This window comes from Onychostoma macrolepis, chromosome 12, assembly GCF_012432095.1.
Source record: "Onychostoma macrolepis isolate SWU-2019 chromosome 12, ASM1243209v1, whole genome shotgun sequence".
Classification (NCBI taxonomy): domain Eukaryota; kingdom Metazoa; phylum Chordata; class Actinopteri; order Cypriniformes; family Cyprinidae; genus Onychostoma; species Onychostoma macrolepis.
In genome coordinates, this window is record NC_081166.1 from 20,496,002 (window position 1) to 20,513,098 (window position 17,097).

General features: G+C 38.1%; 1 protein-coding gene across 2 annotated transcripts in view; it reads left to right on the top strand.

Moving 5' to 3' along the window:
- Positions 1-13,819, top strand: part of med1 (mediator complex subunit 1) — a 119,017-nt gene extending 105,198 nt beyond the window's left edge. For both annotated transcript variants that reach the window (XM_058793056.1, XM_058793057.1), the window contains exon 16: positions 9,358-13,819. In XM_058793056.1, coding sequence (XP_058649039.1) covers positions 9,358-13,117 — 3,760 coding nt within the window. In that variant the 3' untranslated portion in view covers positions 13,118-13,819. The remainder of the gene's footprint in view (positions 1-9,357) is intronic.
- The last annotated feature ends 3,278 nt before the right edge of the window (positions 13,820-17,097 follow it).

Consider the following 17,097-nt stretch of genomic DNA (forward strand, 5'->3'; position numbering starts at 1 on the left):
GAGACAACTGTTGGTGTGATTATTCGGAAATGGAAGAAATACAAAATAGCCATCAATCGGAGCTCCATGCAATATTTCACCTGGAGCTCCATGCAAGATTTCACCTCATGGGGTAAGGATGATTATGAGAAAGGTGAGGGATCAGCCCAGAACTACACGGAAGGAGCTTGTTAATGATCTCAAGGCAGTTGGGACCACATTCACCAAGCAAACCATTGGTAACACGCTACGCTGCAATGGACTGAAATCCTGCAGGACCTGCAAGGTCCCCCTGCTCAAGAAGGCAATGTCCAGGCCCATCTGAAGTTTGCCAATGAACATCTGAATGATTCAGAGAAGGCTTGGTAGAATGTGCTGTGGTCAGATGAGACCAAAATTGAGTTCTTTGGCATCAACTCGACTCGTCGTGTTTGGAGGAAGAGAAATGCTGTCTATCACCCCAAGAACACCATCCCTACAGTCAAGCACGGAGGTGGAAACATCATGCTTTAGGGCTGTTTACGGCGGGTCACAGACTTATAAGTGCATTACCGCCACCTATCTCTCAAATGGACCATTGACACTCTATCTACAATCTCAATTAGGAGTGTCAATGGTCCATTTGGCGGTGGATCAGAGGTAAAAAAAAATATATATAAATACCGTTCAGTTTCCTGCACAGACCGATCGTTTCGTGTCTAAAGACCTCGATGTATCGTCACGAGCCGCAGGGTTTAATTTGGTTTTGTCTGTGTATGTTTTTTTTTTCTCTCAAAGCCGTAGGTACCATTGACTGACATTATATGACTGACAGACTGCAACAGTTTGAGTTAAAAATCTTCTACTGAAAAAATGTTCTACTGAAAAAACAAAGTCACATACATATTGGATGCCCTTGGGGTAAGCAGATAAACATCAAATTTTCATTTTTGGGTGAACTATTCCTTTAAGGTCATGGAGTGGCCTAGCCAGTCTCCAGACCTTAATCCTATAGAAAGTCTGTGGAGAGAGCTGAAACTTCGAGCTTCCAAGAGACAGCCAAGAAACCTTAATGATTTAGAGAGGATCTGTAAAGAGGAGTGGACCAAAATCCCTCCTGAGATGTGTGCAAACCAGGTGACCAACTACAAGAAACGTCTTACCTCTGTCCTTGCCAACAAGGGTTTCTGGACCAAGTACTAAGTCATGTTTTGCTTGGGGATCAAATACTTATTTGATTTACTAAAATGTAAATCTTTTTTTTAACATTTGTATGCTGCTTTTTTCTGGATTTTTTGTTTGATATTCTGTCTCTATCAGTTAAAATAAACCTACCATAAAAATGATAAGCCCTTCTTTTTTTTTTAAGTGGGCAAACTTAAAAAATCAGAAGGGGATCAAATCATTATTTTCCCTACTGTACATGTTTGTGTTTTTGAGAAAACAATGTTTATGTGTGGTTAGTCAAAAACTAACTGATTTTGTTTTTAAGTCACTGAAATAAGGCCATTAAACGCATACAGAATATTTGTTCACAAGACTTTTGAGAACTGGATGTGGTAGACTAGAGTCTTTGCTAAAAATGATGTGAAAAATTATCCTGTTCACTCCTTCACAGAAAATAATATATTGATTTACCATTTGTAAAACATGTTTTGTGATAGAATTCCCTTATGCGAGGGAGTGACAATGGCCATTAATATTTAGTGATTCACACCTGAGAGACAAAGGGCCTCCCATAATGGGCCATCAATATGAATGTGACTGAGCTGAGGCAGGTAAAAAGAGTGTGAGGAGAGTAAAATAATGTGGGTTTTTGATTATTATTTGTATTTTATTTGCAATACAGTATAATAAAAATATACACAGTGAAGGTCAAAGGCACGTGATTGAACATACTGATCTGAACACTGAGACTTGAACAGTAACACACCTTTGTGCCAAACATTCATTCATAGTGTTAACACACACTACTTTTATATCTTGTGGGTTTTATATGTTATAAAACATAAAACAAACATCATGGCGTTGTGAAGAATTTAGACAATGAAATGACATATTTCAAAATGTTTCGCTTGATTTCATTCATGTAGTCAGTAATTATAGTTTGGGAAAAGTCTTAACTAGTAAAATATGTACAAGTTATGTCACAACAACACAATAACAACAGATGCAAGTAATCTTAGGCTACTCATCAGAGTGATATCCTCCACTGGATCCAGCTGTGCGATGCATCCCGTTGTGCTCTTCTTCTTTTGAGGTAAATTCTGGGTTATTCCTCTCAGCGCGTTTTCTTCCAGAAACAAAAAGTAGCCTGGATGAACTTGTTTGTTTACGCGGAGGCAATGTGGGCGTTTACATGCGTGCGCGTCACACGTGGATGTTTAGCATTTGAAAAGCGCGATCGGCGCATGGGCGTGACCGCATTAGATATAATGAGTTGAGAAGGGAAAAACTGGACATCGCATTGGTTTCATACGGATTACTTTAACAGAGAATATGTGTTTTGGATGTGACTTACTTAATTTAAAAGTAGACATTTCGAGCTTTCTATACATATATTTCTCATGTCTTTGAGGCAAGTATTCGCGGAGATTCATGTTGTTTTATTTACGTGTCTGTGAAGAGAGGTGACCAAGTCCGAGATGGCAGAGAACGCACCCTGTTCATTAGGGCTGCAACAACGAATCGATTAAATCGATAAAAATCGATTACTAAAAGCGTTGGCAACGAATTTCATAATCGATTCGTTGTGTCGCGCGACGCCGAGACGCTTTGATTATTAAAAAAAAAAAAAAAACTTTAGTTGAGCTGGAGCGGAGTGAACACACTCGGTCTCTCTCGCGCACGGATGCTAGCAGAGTTTGGCGCCTCATAAATAAAAAAAAAGTAAAAAAAAAAAAAAAAACGAGCGGAGGTAGAGGAAAGATACATGGCGGAGGCAGAGAAATCCGTCGACCCAAGTCATCCGAGGTGTGGGAGCAGGGGCGGCGTTTGCGTATGGCAGAGTATGGCAGTTGCCATACCCTAGCCCAGTCAGGTGCTGTGAAAAATTATCCAAACTTGAGTCGCTTATAATTCGTTTTATTATTTTAAATCAGAGAGTTTTAAAAATAGTAAACCAATGATAAGCATTAAAATAACTTGTCAGTAAAACTTCGTAACGCCATTGGATCATCGAGCTCTCAGCGAGACCTCGTAACTTCACCCGCCTCCGTTCAGATTGACGCGCCACGCACAGCCTGGAGAAGATGAGATCTCTGCTTTTTCGCAATGCAAGGGTGAATAAATAATTGGTGTTTGAATAGTACAGCGTTTTCTTTACTCAAACACTATGTCAGTAAAGGATAATGTTTTTGTGTGTTTGAAGAGTGGAGAAGAATTAGTTATTTGCTGTCTATATACGTTTTAAATATCCTGTGCATTATGTGCATAAGCGCTTAATTTGAGATTTTGGCCAAGTGTATTAAACAACAAGAAAAAACTAAGCGCCCATATAGCTACAATCAAAGTTATATAACCTGTAAAAGTTGATGAAAGCATAATGCACTTAATGCACTTATGCACTGCATAACAGTTACAGCCGTTCTAATGACAGACAAAACACTCCATCTCCGTCATTCTCTGTTCAAAAACATTATTAACTCCATTTGAGCTTGATTTTCATATAATGTTAAGTGCAGGTGTCTGATACAATACCAACGCTAACGACGCAGTGTTGTTAAATTATTTAATTTGTTGCACTCCCCCCCAAAAGTCTATATATTTGGCAGATGTAAAGCATACATGTGTATGTTTTTTGTGTTAGTCCATTTTTATTTTATTTTATTATTATTATAACAGCTCAGGGATGTTCAAGGAGCAACATGTTTGTGCACTTTCTAAAGATTTTAGTTCTGTTTTTGAATAAAGGGTTGGAAATGAATGTTTTTTTTTTTTAAATCCGATTCATCGATTAATCGAAAAAATAATCGACAGATTAATCGATTATTAAAATAATCGTTAGTTGCAGCCCTACTGTTCATTTTCTTTATTTTACAAAAGCACATTGTTTTGTTGTTGTGATGACTGTACACAAATAAAAGTAGACTCTTTGCAGTTACAAAGGATATCTTATTCTTATCTGTACGAGTATTTTTAGTTCATTTCGCTGTCATAAAGAAAATACGAGACAGAACATACTGGTGCGAGCTTCAACCCCAGGGGGTTAATAACAGCCAGTTTGAAGATTTTGAGGACGTATCCTAATGACAATGACAAATTAATAATAGTCAGAAGAGGATCTATGACTTCTGGAAGCACCTATTTTAGGAGCTTAGATGAAATAGAAATGTCAACGCCTGTTGATGCTTTATTTTTAGTTAATTTAGCCACTGTATTGAATAAATCCCTGGGGTTATGTTTGTTTTCTTCAAAAAGAGATGAAAAGTAATCAGATCTAGCAGTTTTTAATGCTTTTCTGTAGGATAGGGTACTTTCCCGCCATACAATACAAAATACCTCTAGTCATGTTTTCCTCCAGCTGCACTCCATTTTCTGGGCTGCTCTCTTTAGGGCACGAGTGTTCTCATTATACCACGTGTCAGACTGTTTTCCTTAATCTTCCTTAAGCATAAAGGAGCAACCATATCAAAAATGCTAGAAAACAGAGAGTCCGTAGTTTCTGTTACATCAATTTTTCTGCGCTATTAGATATGCTGAGGAATAGAGATAAATGAGGAAGATTACTTACAAAGCAGTTTTTTTGTGGTAGAAGTGATGGTACCATACTGGTAAGAAGTAGTAGAATTTACAGTTTTAGCTATATGGATTTTACACAAGACTAGTTAATGATCTGCAATATCATCACTTTGCTGCAGAATTTCAACACCATTAACCCTCTGAGGGGGTTTGGGGGCACTGAAGAAGTTTTGACATGCCTTGACATTTGTGTTTTTTACGGTATCTTAAAAACATTTCAATGGCTAAAGTCTTATTACACTTTAATTAGCACAAACTGGGCTACAATAATTTGTGAAAAGCATGAATGTACATGTTTATGTTTTTTGAGAAAACAACGTTTATGCGTGGTTAGTGAAAAAACTAAAAGTCACTGAAATAAGGCCCTAAAACATACGGAACATTTGTACACAAGACTTTTGAGAACAGGATGTCGTAGACTAGAATTTTTTTTTTTTTTTTTTTTCACAAAATGATGTGAAAATTATCCTCTTTACTCGTTCACAGAAAACAATATATTGATTTAACATTTTTAAAACAGGTTTTGTGATAGAATGCCCTTATGCGAGGGAGTGACAATGACCATGAATATTTAGTGATTCACACCTGAGAGACAAAGGGCCTCCCATAATGAGCCATCAGTTATTAACGCATCTGTGAAGCTGGTAACAAAGAATGTGAGTAGAGTAAAATAATGGGTATTTGTATTTAACACAGTATAATCAAAATATACAGTGAAGGTCAGAGACATTGAGCACACTAATCTAAACACTGAGACTTGAACAGTAACACACCTTTGTGTCATTGCTGAAACAGATCCTGTTAAAATGTTGAAACCAGTAAACCATACCTGATATTTCCAGTATCTGCTGCTGCTTTCCATGGATTAAAAAAAAACCCAGCCTCATCACTAGTCATCACTAGTCATGGAGTTTATTTTACCATATTTTATGTAAAACATTCGCCCAATGTAGTTGAACATCTGATGTTGGTACAGAACTGTCAGAGAAGTATTCAAGGGATCTGGTCACCAAAAAAAAAAAAAAAAACATCTGTTAGCATGTTGATATAGGAGAAACTATATCACATAAGCATCAAAAATTTTGGTCACTCATAACTATTAATTAAAAATATTAATTTTATGTTAATTCACAGAACATAAACTAATGTTAAGATACAACTTTACATTTTAATAATGTATTAATACATTTTTAACTTAACATTAATTAAGATTAATAAATGTTATATAATTATTGTTCATGTTAACTAGTGTAGTTCAATAACATAGTTTTTAACATTAGTTAATTCAGAACTAACAAACTTAAGTAAGAACAACATATGTTTTACTATATTTCTTTGTGGTAGTAAATAAAAATCTTTATGTTAGTTCATGGTACAGTAACTGATGTACATTAACCAGAAATTTTAATTAATAATGTAGTAGTCAATTTTGAACATATCATTAACCAAGATTCATCAATGTGACCCTGGACCACAAAACCAGTCTTAAGTCGCTGGGGTATATTTATAGCAATAGCCAAAACTACATTGTATGGGTCAAAATTATAGATTTTTCTTTTATGCCAAAAATCATTAGGATATTAAGTAAAGATCATGTTCCATGAAGATATTTTGTAAATTTCTTACAGTAAATGTATCAAAACTTAATGTTTGATTAGTAATATGCATTGCTAAGAACTTCATTTGGACAACTTTAAAGGCCATTTTTTCAGTATTTTGATTTTTTTTTGCACCCTCAGATTACAGATATTCAAATAGTTGTATCTCAGCCAAATATTGTCCTATTCTAACAAACCATACATCAATGGAAAGCTTATTCAGCTTTCAGATGATGTATGAATCTCAATTTCGAAAAATTGATACTTAAGACTGGTTTTGTCGTCCAGGGTCACAAATGCTATAAAACTATTGTTCATGTTAACTTCATGTTAACTTATATAATGTTAAAAACTAAAAACTTGTTGAAAAGTGTTACAAAAGATTTACATATTGTGTGTGTGTGTGAGTGTGTGAGAGAGAGAGGATAGAGAGAGACTAACATTAATAAAAGCTATATAATTATTGTTCATATTAATTAATATAGTTAATGTTAATAACTGAAAACTTATTGAAAGTGTTACCAAAATTGTATATGTTGTGTGCATGTGTTTGTGTGTGTTTGTGTCTCTCACAGCCTTGATAGTTTGGATTAACCCTTTCATTGCTGTATGCATCAAAACCAGACTGCCAGAAGGTTACTGTAATGCATGTGCCCGCTGGGCACAGTTTTCCTGATGCCACCGGGGTGGCGTTTGCACTGACGGCTTGGGCCCGCCATCGCTGCTTGCAGCTATATTTATTATTATTATTATGAGACTAAATTTTCCAGCTCTAACTCATCCCAGGGCTTTAATGCCACAAGCACCAAACTCAGCAGAGACCTGGCCCTGATTGCGAGAAGTGTGCTATATCTTTTCAGACTTATCAGACTTACAGTTTTCCTATAAATAATTATTAAAAATTAAAAATTCACAAGCAGGACCAGAAACTCATGTAATTTGTGCACAAAAGTTTTATTAACTAAACGCTAACACATAACTAATCTAAACAAACAAACATACATGGGGAAAGGGCAAATGAGACTTGATGGATGAAACCATCAGGAAAACCACAGAATGAAGCTATGAAAAGAGTCAGTTAACCACCTGAGTAAAACCATCAGCGCCGTTTATAACTGGGTCTATAGCTTATACTAAACCTCTGTTTTAATTTAGTTAAATGTACGATACTTGCATTGCCTTGGTTGTTGACGAGTGTCTGGATGCAGTCTCGGATGAAAGTCTTGATGGTTTCAAGGTTTTGGACTTGCGATCACATTCTTTCGGGTTTGAAGAGTTATGAATTCCAAAGATGTTCTGACTCGATGGTGATTGGGAGTTTCTTCCCAGGTAGGAAGTGAAAAAGAGCTAAGAGAAACATCTGCTGAAATCCGAGGATCTTTGTTGAATGGAAAGTCAAGGCCAAAGCCTGGCGCACTTAAGGGTTCCAGGAGAGTTCTAGCTCACATCCTCATCTTCTCAGAATCAAAAGAAGCTAGACTGGGGAGGCCTTTTAAGTTCTGTGGAGGTCACACCTCTCGGGGGTCAAAGACCCAATGGTGACTTGCACTTTTGGAGGGCAAGTTTACGACTCTTTGTCGTCGCAGCATGGTCATTTGCATATGTAATTCGACTTTGTGTTGATGCAAAAACTACTAAAGATTCTTAGAACACTAATATGTTGCATATGTACCAGCATATAATATACACTCATTTAGATCATCAGAAGACGAATTCATAGATACATGAACGAGTGGGGGGTTCTATCATAAGCATGCATAAAACAGTATACAATACAAAAGACCATATACAAGAAGGTAGTAACCATACACAATGACCTGGGGATATGCATGATAGGCAGGTCATAGAAAAATGTTTCTATGAATTAATAAAAGTCATTTCTTATAGCAGTATGTGTCTGTTTTAGAGAGAATTGAGTAGGGGGGAAGATTCTCTCTACATACTTCTAGGTCGTAAAGAGGTGTTATAAAGAGTTATAAATGCTGGCACCCAGTATGTTTATTGGGTGAGGGGTCTGTGATTATTTGTTAATCTATAATCTATGAATAATTGATTTGTTAAATCTAATGAACAGGTGTGTGACAGATTGTCTAAATGCTACATTATATTGTTTATATATTAGAATTGTTAAATAAACATTTAACAAGTGACAATCAGTCATTACTGCTTAAAATGTCAGCTGAAATTTTAACTCTTAAAGCATGAAATTCAGAGATGAAGGCCATAATACTAATGTTGTCCACACGAGGGAGCCACAGGATAGCAAATCCTTCAAGATCTCAGCTCAAAGACTGAAAATAATTCACTTAATCAAGCCAACATCAAAGTTCGTCTTCGAACTTTAACCTCTAGTATAATATTGAGATATCTAACCCTTTGAGTGTCTTTAACTACTAGGACGTACATTTAAAATAATTATTTGATATAATGTACTTACATGATTTTACATTGTATTTATATTTAAACATAATCATACCATCAAACCTGTTCCTAACCTTTGGTTTTTATCACTATTTATGTTTGTATTTATTCAGAAAAGATTAACGAAATCAAAAAATTTAGTCAAGGAAGTTTCTGAAATTTGGTTGATAGGGGATCGCCCTTTAGATAAATTATTTGGTCAATGACTACTTGCTGGAAAGTATTGAAAATTGTGGTCTCAAAGGGATAGTTCAGCCAAAAATAAAAATTATGTCATTATTTAATTACCCCTGTAGTTTTTTTCTTCTGTTGAACACAAAGGAAGATATCTTTAAGAATATTGGTAACCAAACAGTTGCTGGTAGCCATGATGTGTGGGTGGGTGGGTATGTGTTTGTGTAAACACATACATTGGAAGTCAGTTGCTACTAGTACAACTGTTTGGTTACCAACATTCTTCTAAAAATGTCCTTTTGTGTTTAACAGAACAAAGAAATTCATACAGGTTTGGAGCAACATAAGGTTGAGCAATTGATGACTTTTTTTTTTTTTTTTTTTAAGGTAAAATGTCACTTTAAAAATGTGTTTAACATTGTGTCAGAAATAATTTTAGATGTTGCTTCTGTTTTTCCCTCCCTAGATGCATGTCCATTCCTGTGACTATGCGTGCCATCCGACGCAAGGCGGAGACCATTCAGGCAGATACTCCAGCATTGTCCCTTATAGCTGAAACTGTGGAAATTATGGTGAAGAAGAACTTGCCCCCAACTGGCAGCCCAGGCTACATGGGAATGGGTACAGGGCCAGATGGTAGCAACCCAATGGGTCTTCCTGGTTTAAATAGTGGAACCAACTCTGCAGGAAGCAACAATGTTGTGGGTGTAGGAGGAAGTGGATCTTTCCAAGGCCCAATCACCTCACTTTTTAACATGGGTCGTACTGGTCAGGGAGGCTCATGTGTGGACACCATAGGACATGGTGGAGGCCAACAGCAAACAATGCAACAACAACATCAACAGTCTCAGAGCCATGGTTCAGATGACTTTAGTAAAGTCACTCAGAATCCAATCTTAACCAGCCTTCTGCAAATAACAGGCAGTGTTGGGTCCAGTCCTACTCCCCAGCCACCTCAGCCCCACCAGACCACCCCACCAACCACCTCACCGGCAAGCAACACCAAAAACCACCCCATGCTAATGAACCTACTGAAGGATAATCCCTCTCAAGATTTTGCTGCATTGTATGGCAGCAGCCCTTTAGAAAGACAGAATTCATCTGGCTCCCCGAGAACAGATAACCAAGGGCAGTCTTGCCCTGGCACCAAGGGCAAGAAAAAGCGTCCAAGAGGCTCTGATAAAGGAGTGATGGGAGCAGGTGGTGGAATGAGCATGAAACAACAATCCCAGCAGCAAGTGGGAAGCATGACCCAACAGCATCATCACACACACCACTCTGAAGATGATTTCCACCGAGAGCTTTTCTCTATGGACGTTGATGCCTCCCAGAACCCTATTTTTGATGTTAGTCTTCCAGGTGATGGACTTGACACCCCTCACAGTATCACTCCAGCTCCAAGTCAGTGTGGAACGCCTCCTTCAGGTCCTGGAATGCCATACCACTCTCAGTGTCATGTCCAACCCCAGACGCAAGTCCAGTCTCAGCCACAAGGATCCATACCCCGTATGGTCCGCCTCTCCAGCTCTGACAGTATTGGGCCTGATATCAATGACATTTTGTCTGATATTCCCGATCAGGCCAACAAAGGAAGCAACAGCAGTCATGGCCAGCACCTCATGGCTGGTGAAGAAGGGGGTTCCTTGGGAACTCCACTCCGGGATTCTTCCAGCTCAGGCCAAGGTAGTGCAGTTTTTGAGGCAGACCTGTTTAATGCAAACAGCAATGAAAATCCCTTTACTGATGCAGCAGACTTGATTGCAGAAGCTGCTACTGCAGCAACACCCAATAGTGATTCTTCCTCAACTAATTTCTTCCCAGACACAGACTTCAACCCAGAGCTTTTACCGGGGCAGGGAAGTTTTTCACAGACCTACTTTGAAGACAGCTCCCCCAGCCCTGACCCAGATCTTGAACTGGTTAAAAGTTTCAGTGGGGGAAGTCAACAGAACACTCCTACAGGCACACCTCAGAATCCTGCCTCACATGGCCAAAATACTCCGGAGGCTTCATTAAAAGACCCTTTTGAAATGGGTATTTTTGGTGGGAATGGTAGTGGAGGAAAGTCAATACTAGGTCCAGCATCAGATATGGTGGACTCACACCTTCCACATACTGTTGGAGGCCAAAGTCCACTCATGATGGGCATTGTGGTAGCAGGTAATGATTTTAAAAGCAGTGATGCAAAGGTTAAACCTCAGCAGATGAGGGCAAAGGAGGATAATGGGGGAGGAAATTCTGGAATAGGAATGGGGAATGTATGTTCATCTGAAATGAAGCAGGTAAAGCGCAGTCGCACTCCTTCAAGTGAGGGCAAATCAAAAGACAAACCACCAAAACGTAAGAAGATAGATCCAGATGGCAAGTCACCTTCACACAGCTCAGGGGGTCGGCCATACACTCCTCCTTGTGGGAGTGCCACCTCTGGAGGATTAGTAAGTGTAGGTGGATCCAAGTCCCCTGGCAGCTCAGGCAGGTCTCAGACTCCACCGGGCGGTGCTACTCCACCAATCCCCAAAATCACTATACAAATACCCAGGACTTTAACTGGAGGAAAAACATCATCTCATGGAGGCTACACATCAAGTAGCTCAGCAAGTGGAGGTACTGGTAGTACAAGTGGCACAAGCAGTAGCAAAAGTCACCATTCCCATTCCTCTTCTTCAGGGAAGATAAAAAGTAGTAAACTTGAAGGCTCTGTTGGGCAAGGCAATATCCCCAAATCATCAAGTATTGCAGGTATTGGAAGTGGTATGCCTTCTCAATCCAAAGGATCTTCCATGGGGATGGGTGTAGGCAAGCCATCCTCTTCTCCCATAACAAAGCACGGTTTGTCAGGCTCAGGCAGTGGTGGCAGCAGTGGAACAGGAACTGGAAATAAAATTAAGCCCCAAGGTGGTAAGCCACCCGGCTCACTCATGAACCCCAACATTAAGCCCAACATATCACCCTCACATTCTCGTTCTGGAAGTTCTGACAAGCTGTCCTCTCCAATGAAACTTCAACAAGGCCAGGTTCCTGGAACTCCTCCCTCTTCAAAGGCTAAATCCCCTATTGGCTCAGGCAGTGGAGGTTCAGGAGGGTCCAAGTCTTCTTCAGGTGGTGGAATAGGAACTCAAAAACAGTTAGGCAGTAGCTCATCCACAAGTACTTCATCCTCTACCTCCTCTGCAAGCTCCTCTTCTTCATCTGGCTCCATACCCTTTTCTTCAAATGGTCAGTCCCAATATGGGAGCAGTGGTTGCAGTGGTGGAGGGGGTGGTGGAAGTGGAAACAACCCTAATGCAAAAGGCAAGTCCCCAAGCCGAAACAAAAAGCCATCGCTTACCGCAGTCATAGACAAACTGAAGAGTGTGGGTAGTGGGGGAATTGGTGGAGAGGAGAGTGAAGGTTGTGGTGGCAATTCAGGTGGGGTAGTGCCGCAAAATATTGGTCCTACATCCTCCAAGCATAGTATGTCCTCCCTGGGAGGCGAGTTTCTTAGCAAGAGAGACAAGATAGACAAAGATGGCAAGTCCAAGGTGTCTGGATCAGGGGGCAATTCTGGTGACAGGAAGACTGATTCCAAAAGTAGTGCTGTGACAGGCACTGGTGTGGCAAAAATTATCATCAGCAAGCCAGAAGGGGGCTCTCCAAGCATAAAATCTAAAGTAACTCTTCAGAAACCTGGAGAAAGTTCTGGAGATGGTGCCATACGTCCCCAGCACTCAGGCCACAAAGCCTCACCACTTTTCAGTGGCTCTACACCAAAACATGACCGCAACTCTCCAAGCCATAGCCGTTCCCCTGGGTACACGCCTATAAATCCAGACAGTGAGAGTGAGTCTGGTAGCAGTTCAATTGCTGAAAAATCTCATCAGAACAGTCCTAGCTCCGAAGATGACCAAACTATGAGACCACACCAACCCATTCAAGACTACATGAGTACTATGTCCATTAGCCAGAGTGAAAAACACAAGAAACATAAAAAAGAGAAGAAGAAGCAAAAAGAGCGGGAAAGAGACAGAGATCGAGAAAAAGAAAAGAAGAAGTCAACAATGTCTTGTGGACCCTCCTCTCACCCAGTAAAGACAGATGGCTGGTCCAGATCCCCCATATCTTCAGAAACTTCAATGTCATTGCTTAGCTCTGAGCGCTCCTCACGACCAAGTCCTGTGTATATGCATACAGAGGATGACGACCTCATGGACTCTGCCTTGACAGGCAATCTAGAACCTTTCAAATAATAAAAAAAAAAAACAATAATAATAATAATAATAAATTAGTTTGTAGAGGCAAAGAAATAGAACTGATTTTTTTAGACTGTAATGCTTTTTTTAACAATTGGTAAAAAATATTTCAAGTATTTTATGACAATTGTATTATGTATAAATGTTGCTATTTTTAATGTGGGATTATTATTTTGAGGGAAATATAAGGTTATCAATTTTCATCCAAAAAAATAAATCATTTGACAATATATAGAATATTGGTACAATACTTTAAATGGCTATGTATTTGGGTTTTCTTCTTTTCTAATTATATGCTTTATTTTTTATTTTTTTATTTTTTTTTTCAAATGAGATGGTATGTACACTGTGAAATCAAACTTAAAATGGTATTGTCTTTTAATGCGTTATTTAGCTTGTTAAATGGATGCATTGTCAAATACATGATAAACTGGATGCATTGTCGAACACGATAAAATGAAAGCCTCATTCCTTTTTTTAGTCTGTTTAACTGTAATTGAAAGGAATGAGAGATAAGGATATTATTAGAAAGAGTGAAAACCTCCTTTTTAATCTTAGAAAATATGAGTATATTTTAAATGTCCAATTATTTTACATCTTGCATTTCTGCTATCACTTCTGTTTACTACTAGATTAATGTATGTATTTTCTTTGAAATTGATTGTTTTACAAGACTGAAATAAATGTCAGTGCCAAGTTGTTGTTGATCTTTTTGCATCTTGCCTTTTTGGGCCTGCAGTATAATCATGGTATGAGTTAAAGTATTTTTGCACTTTACTATAGCTCATATTTGTTGTTGGTTAAAACTTCTTTTAATAAACACTCCATGAAGTCTGAACCTGTGAGTGTACTGTAAATCAGAGTGAGATGGATTTTTGTTATTAATACTGTTGGTACATTAGATTAAAGATTAAAATCTCCTGATTCCTGATCATTTACTTACCCCTGTCATCCAAGATGTTTCGTCTTTCTTTCCTCAGTTGAAAAGAAATTAAAGTTTTTGAGGAAAAAAATTCCAGGATTTTCTCCATATTATTACGGGTTCAAGCACGCAGTGCTGAAACCCTATTGTATCTGTTAGGATTTTTAGGGGTTCAAGCACGTAGTGCTGAAACCCTATTGTATCTGTTAAGATTTTTCTTATTAGGGGTTCAAGCATGAAGTGCTGAAACTCTCTTGTAATTGTAAGGATGTTTTTTATTATTATTTTTCTCTGGTAAAACTGATCGTGCAGCCCAAACCGTAAGGCATAGAGAGCTGAAACTTCAGATCGTAGTAGTATTGCTCACTACTCCCATACAAAGCCTCGCCCCAATCGGCCTAACGGTGGCGCTACAGCGCAAAAAACTAAAATTTTACACATTTTTGGCTGTAGCTTGTACACCGTTTGTCGTAGACTCAAAATCGTAACATCGTTGCGATCCTTGGGTCAGATTTTCTCTAAAACGCAAATTTTTTTTGTGCAAAATTTAGTTATATCTGAGACCAGCTTTGGCAAACTAGTCCTAGGTTTTTAACCTGATCGGAATCAAACCACTTCAGAAATATTTCCTGGATGCTGAATATCAACAATTATCAAAAAACAGTTGAAATTTTGATTTTCGCGTGAAAGAGTACGTCAATTAGCGTCTATGCTAACGTTAGCCAAATGTTATTTGAAGCATAACTCTGGAACAGAATGCGATCTCTTCACCAAACTCGGTACAAATGTGTATGAGCTCATTCTTTGGTCAAATAAAAACAATTGTGCCACTTGGGGGCGCTATAAGACTGAAAATACATAAAAAAAGTGATAACTAAGCAACCGTTGCAGCATCTTGGTCCAAAGGGGCACGAGTGTTTATGAGATAATTTGCGTATCTCAAAAAACATGGCCGCCATCGGCCAATGAAATTTAAACACTTATTAAACAAGGTTAACGGAGGTCGATCGGAACGAAACTCGGTGGGCATGTTCGACTCATGGCCCTAAAGGTCTATAAGAATTTTGAAAGAAATCGGCCACTAGTTGGCGCTAACGAGGTTTTTTGGCTCTGTAATCACGTGGTGTTTTACAAATCCACACAATATGTATATCATTTGATAGATCTCCTCATAATGAACAAATTTGCCTCAAGAACCATTTCTGTCAATCAAGTCGTTCATTAATTATTCACAAATATGTTAAAAACCTATTTTTGCAAACTAGTCTCTGGTTTTTTGCTCAATCTCGATCAAACCACCGCAGTAATAATCTCTGGACTCTCTAGATCAATAATTATTGAAACAATGTTGAATTTTGTCCTTTGGTTAGCTTTAAGCAGCTCATTTAAAAAGGGGACGTGGTCACATACAACCATAAGCCTATAAAACCTAAACAAAAACTTGAAACTTTACGAAAGTTGGTGAAAACGTGTAGTATGACTCTTAACAGCCATGCAAAGTTTCACGGAGATCGGGCCATAGGTGGCGCTATAACAACTTAAAAAGGCCTTAAAAAAACAAAATTTCTATAGAAAATGACCTCAAATTGTAGAAAATGTTCATATGTTCACACACACACTAGGCCTTCATATCATTTGATAGATCTCCTCATTCTCAGCAACTTTGCCTCTGGGACTAATGCTGTCAATCCAATCGTTCATGAAATATTCTCAATTATGTTAAAAACCTACTTTTGCGAACTAGTCCTAGGTTTTTTGCTCAATCTCGATCAAACCACTGCAGTAATACTCTCTGTACTCTCTAGATCAATAATTATCAAAAAATATTGAATTTTGTCCTTTGGTTAGCTGTAACGGGGGTCATTAAAAAAGGGGTGTGGCCAAATATGAGACCCAGAAGCCTATAAAATCTAAACGAAAACTTGAAACTTGTTGAAAACATGTCAAATGACTCTTAACAAGCATGCAAAGTTTCATGTAGATTGGACCATAGGTGGTGCTATGACAGTGAAAAAGGCCTCTAAAACACAGTATTTCTATAGTAAATGACCTCAAATTGCAATAAAATGTTCAAAATATTCACTTATACACTATATCTTCATATCATACGATAGATCTTCTAATTCTGAACAACTTTGCCTCTGGGACCAATGCTGTCAATCAAAGTTAATTTACACTGTGTGCAGAATTATTAGGTAAGTTGATATTCTGGTCATATTTTTTTCCAAGAACATTTGACCAATTCCAAACCACATCAATCTTAATAACTACTATTGATTTTGTATTTAATAATTTATAAGTGATATATAATTGTCCATGTAGGCTGATAATCAGAAACTTCTTATTTCAGGTGTGCTGAATTATTAGGCAGGTTTTCCTTTACAGATAAAATGAGCCAAAAAAGAGATTGAACTCAAGAATAAAAGTTAAAAAAATTATGAAATGCCCATGAGAAGGATGCAATACTAATGCAATAATAGAATTAGCAAAGTTAAGGCATGACCATTGGGCAGCAAAATGCTCATTGGGTCAGCACGGTCAGAAAAAACAGGTGGAGAAGAAAAGACACGTTAACTGCACAAGAATTAAGAATTAAGGTGAAGAATTAGGTGAGAAACCATCAGGAACCATTTAGTCTCCAGCGCCACCATTTTCCAGAACTGCAACCTTCCTGGAGTTTCCAGAAGTGGAATGTGTCAGGTTCTCAGAGACTTTGCTTGGGTAAAAAATTATTTAAAATGGCCCTCACTTAATATGAATAACATGCTGAAGTGTTGTGAAATACATGAAGACTGATTTTGTACAGGATTTATGGACAGATAAGTTGTGAGTGACTCTTGAAGGACCAGCATCACATCCTCTTGTACCACTATTTGAAGAATTTGTCTTCCAGAATCTGGCAGTAAGTTTTAGGAGCTCATTTTAGTTCATCTCCTATCCTGAAAAGTCTGTCTTGCAGGATTGATTAAAAATGAGCTCCTAAAACTTACGTCTTAAAAAGTCTTAAATTTAGTTGTATCAAATTTAAGGCCTTAAAAAGTCTTAAATTGTACAA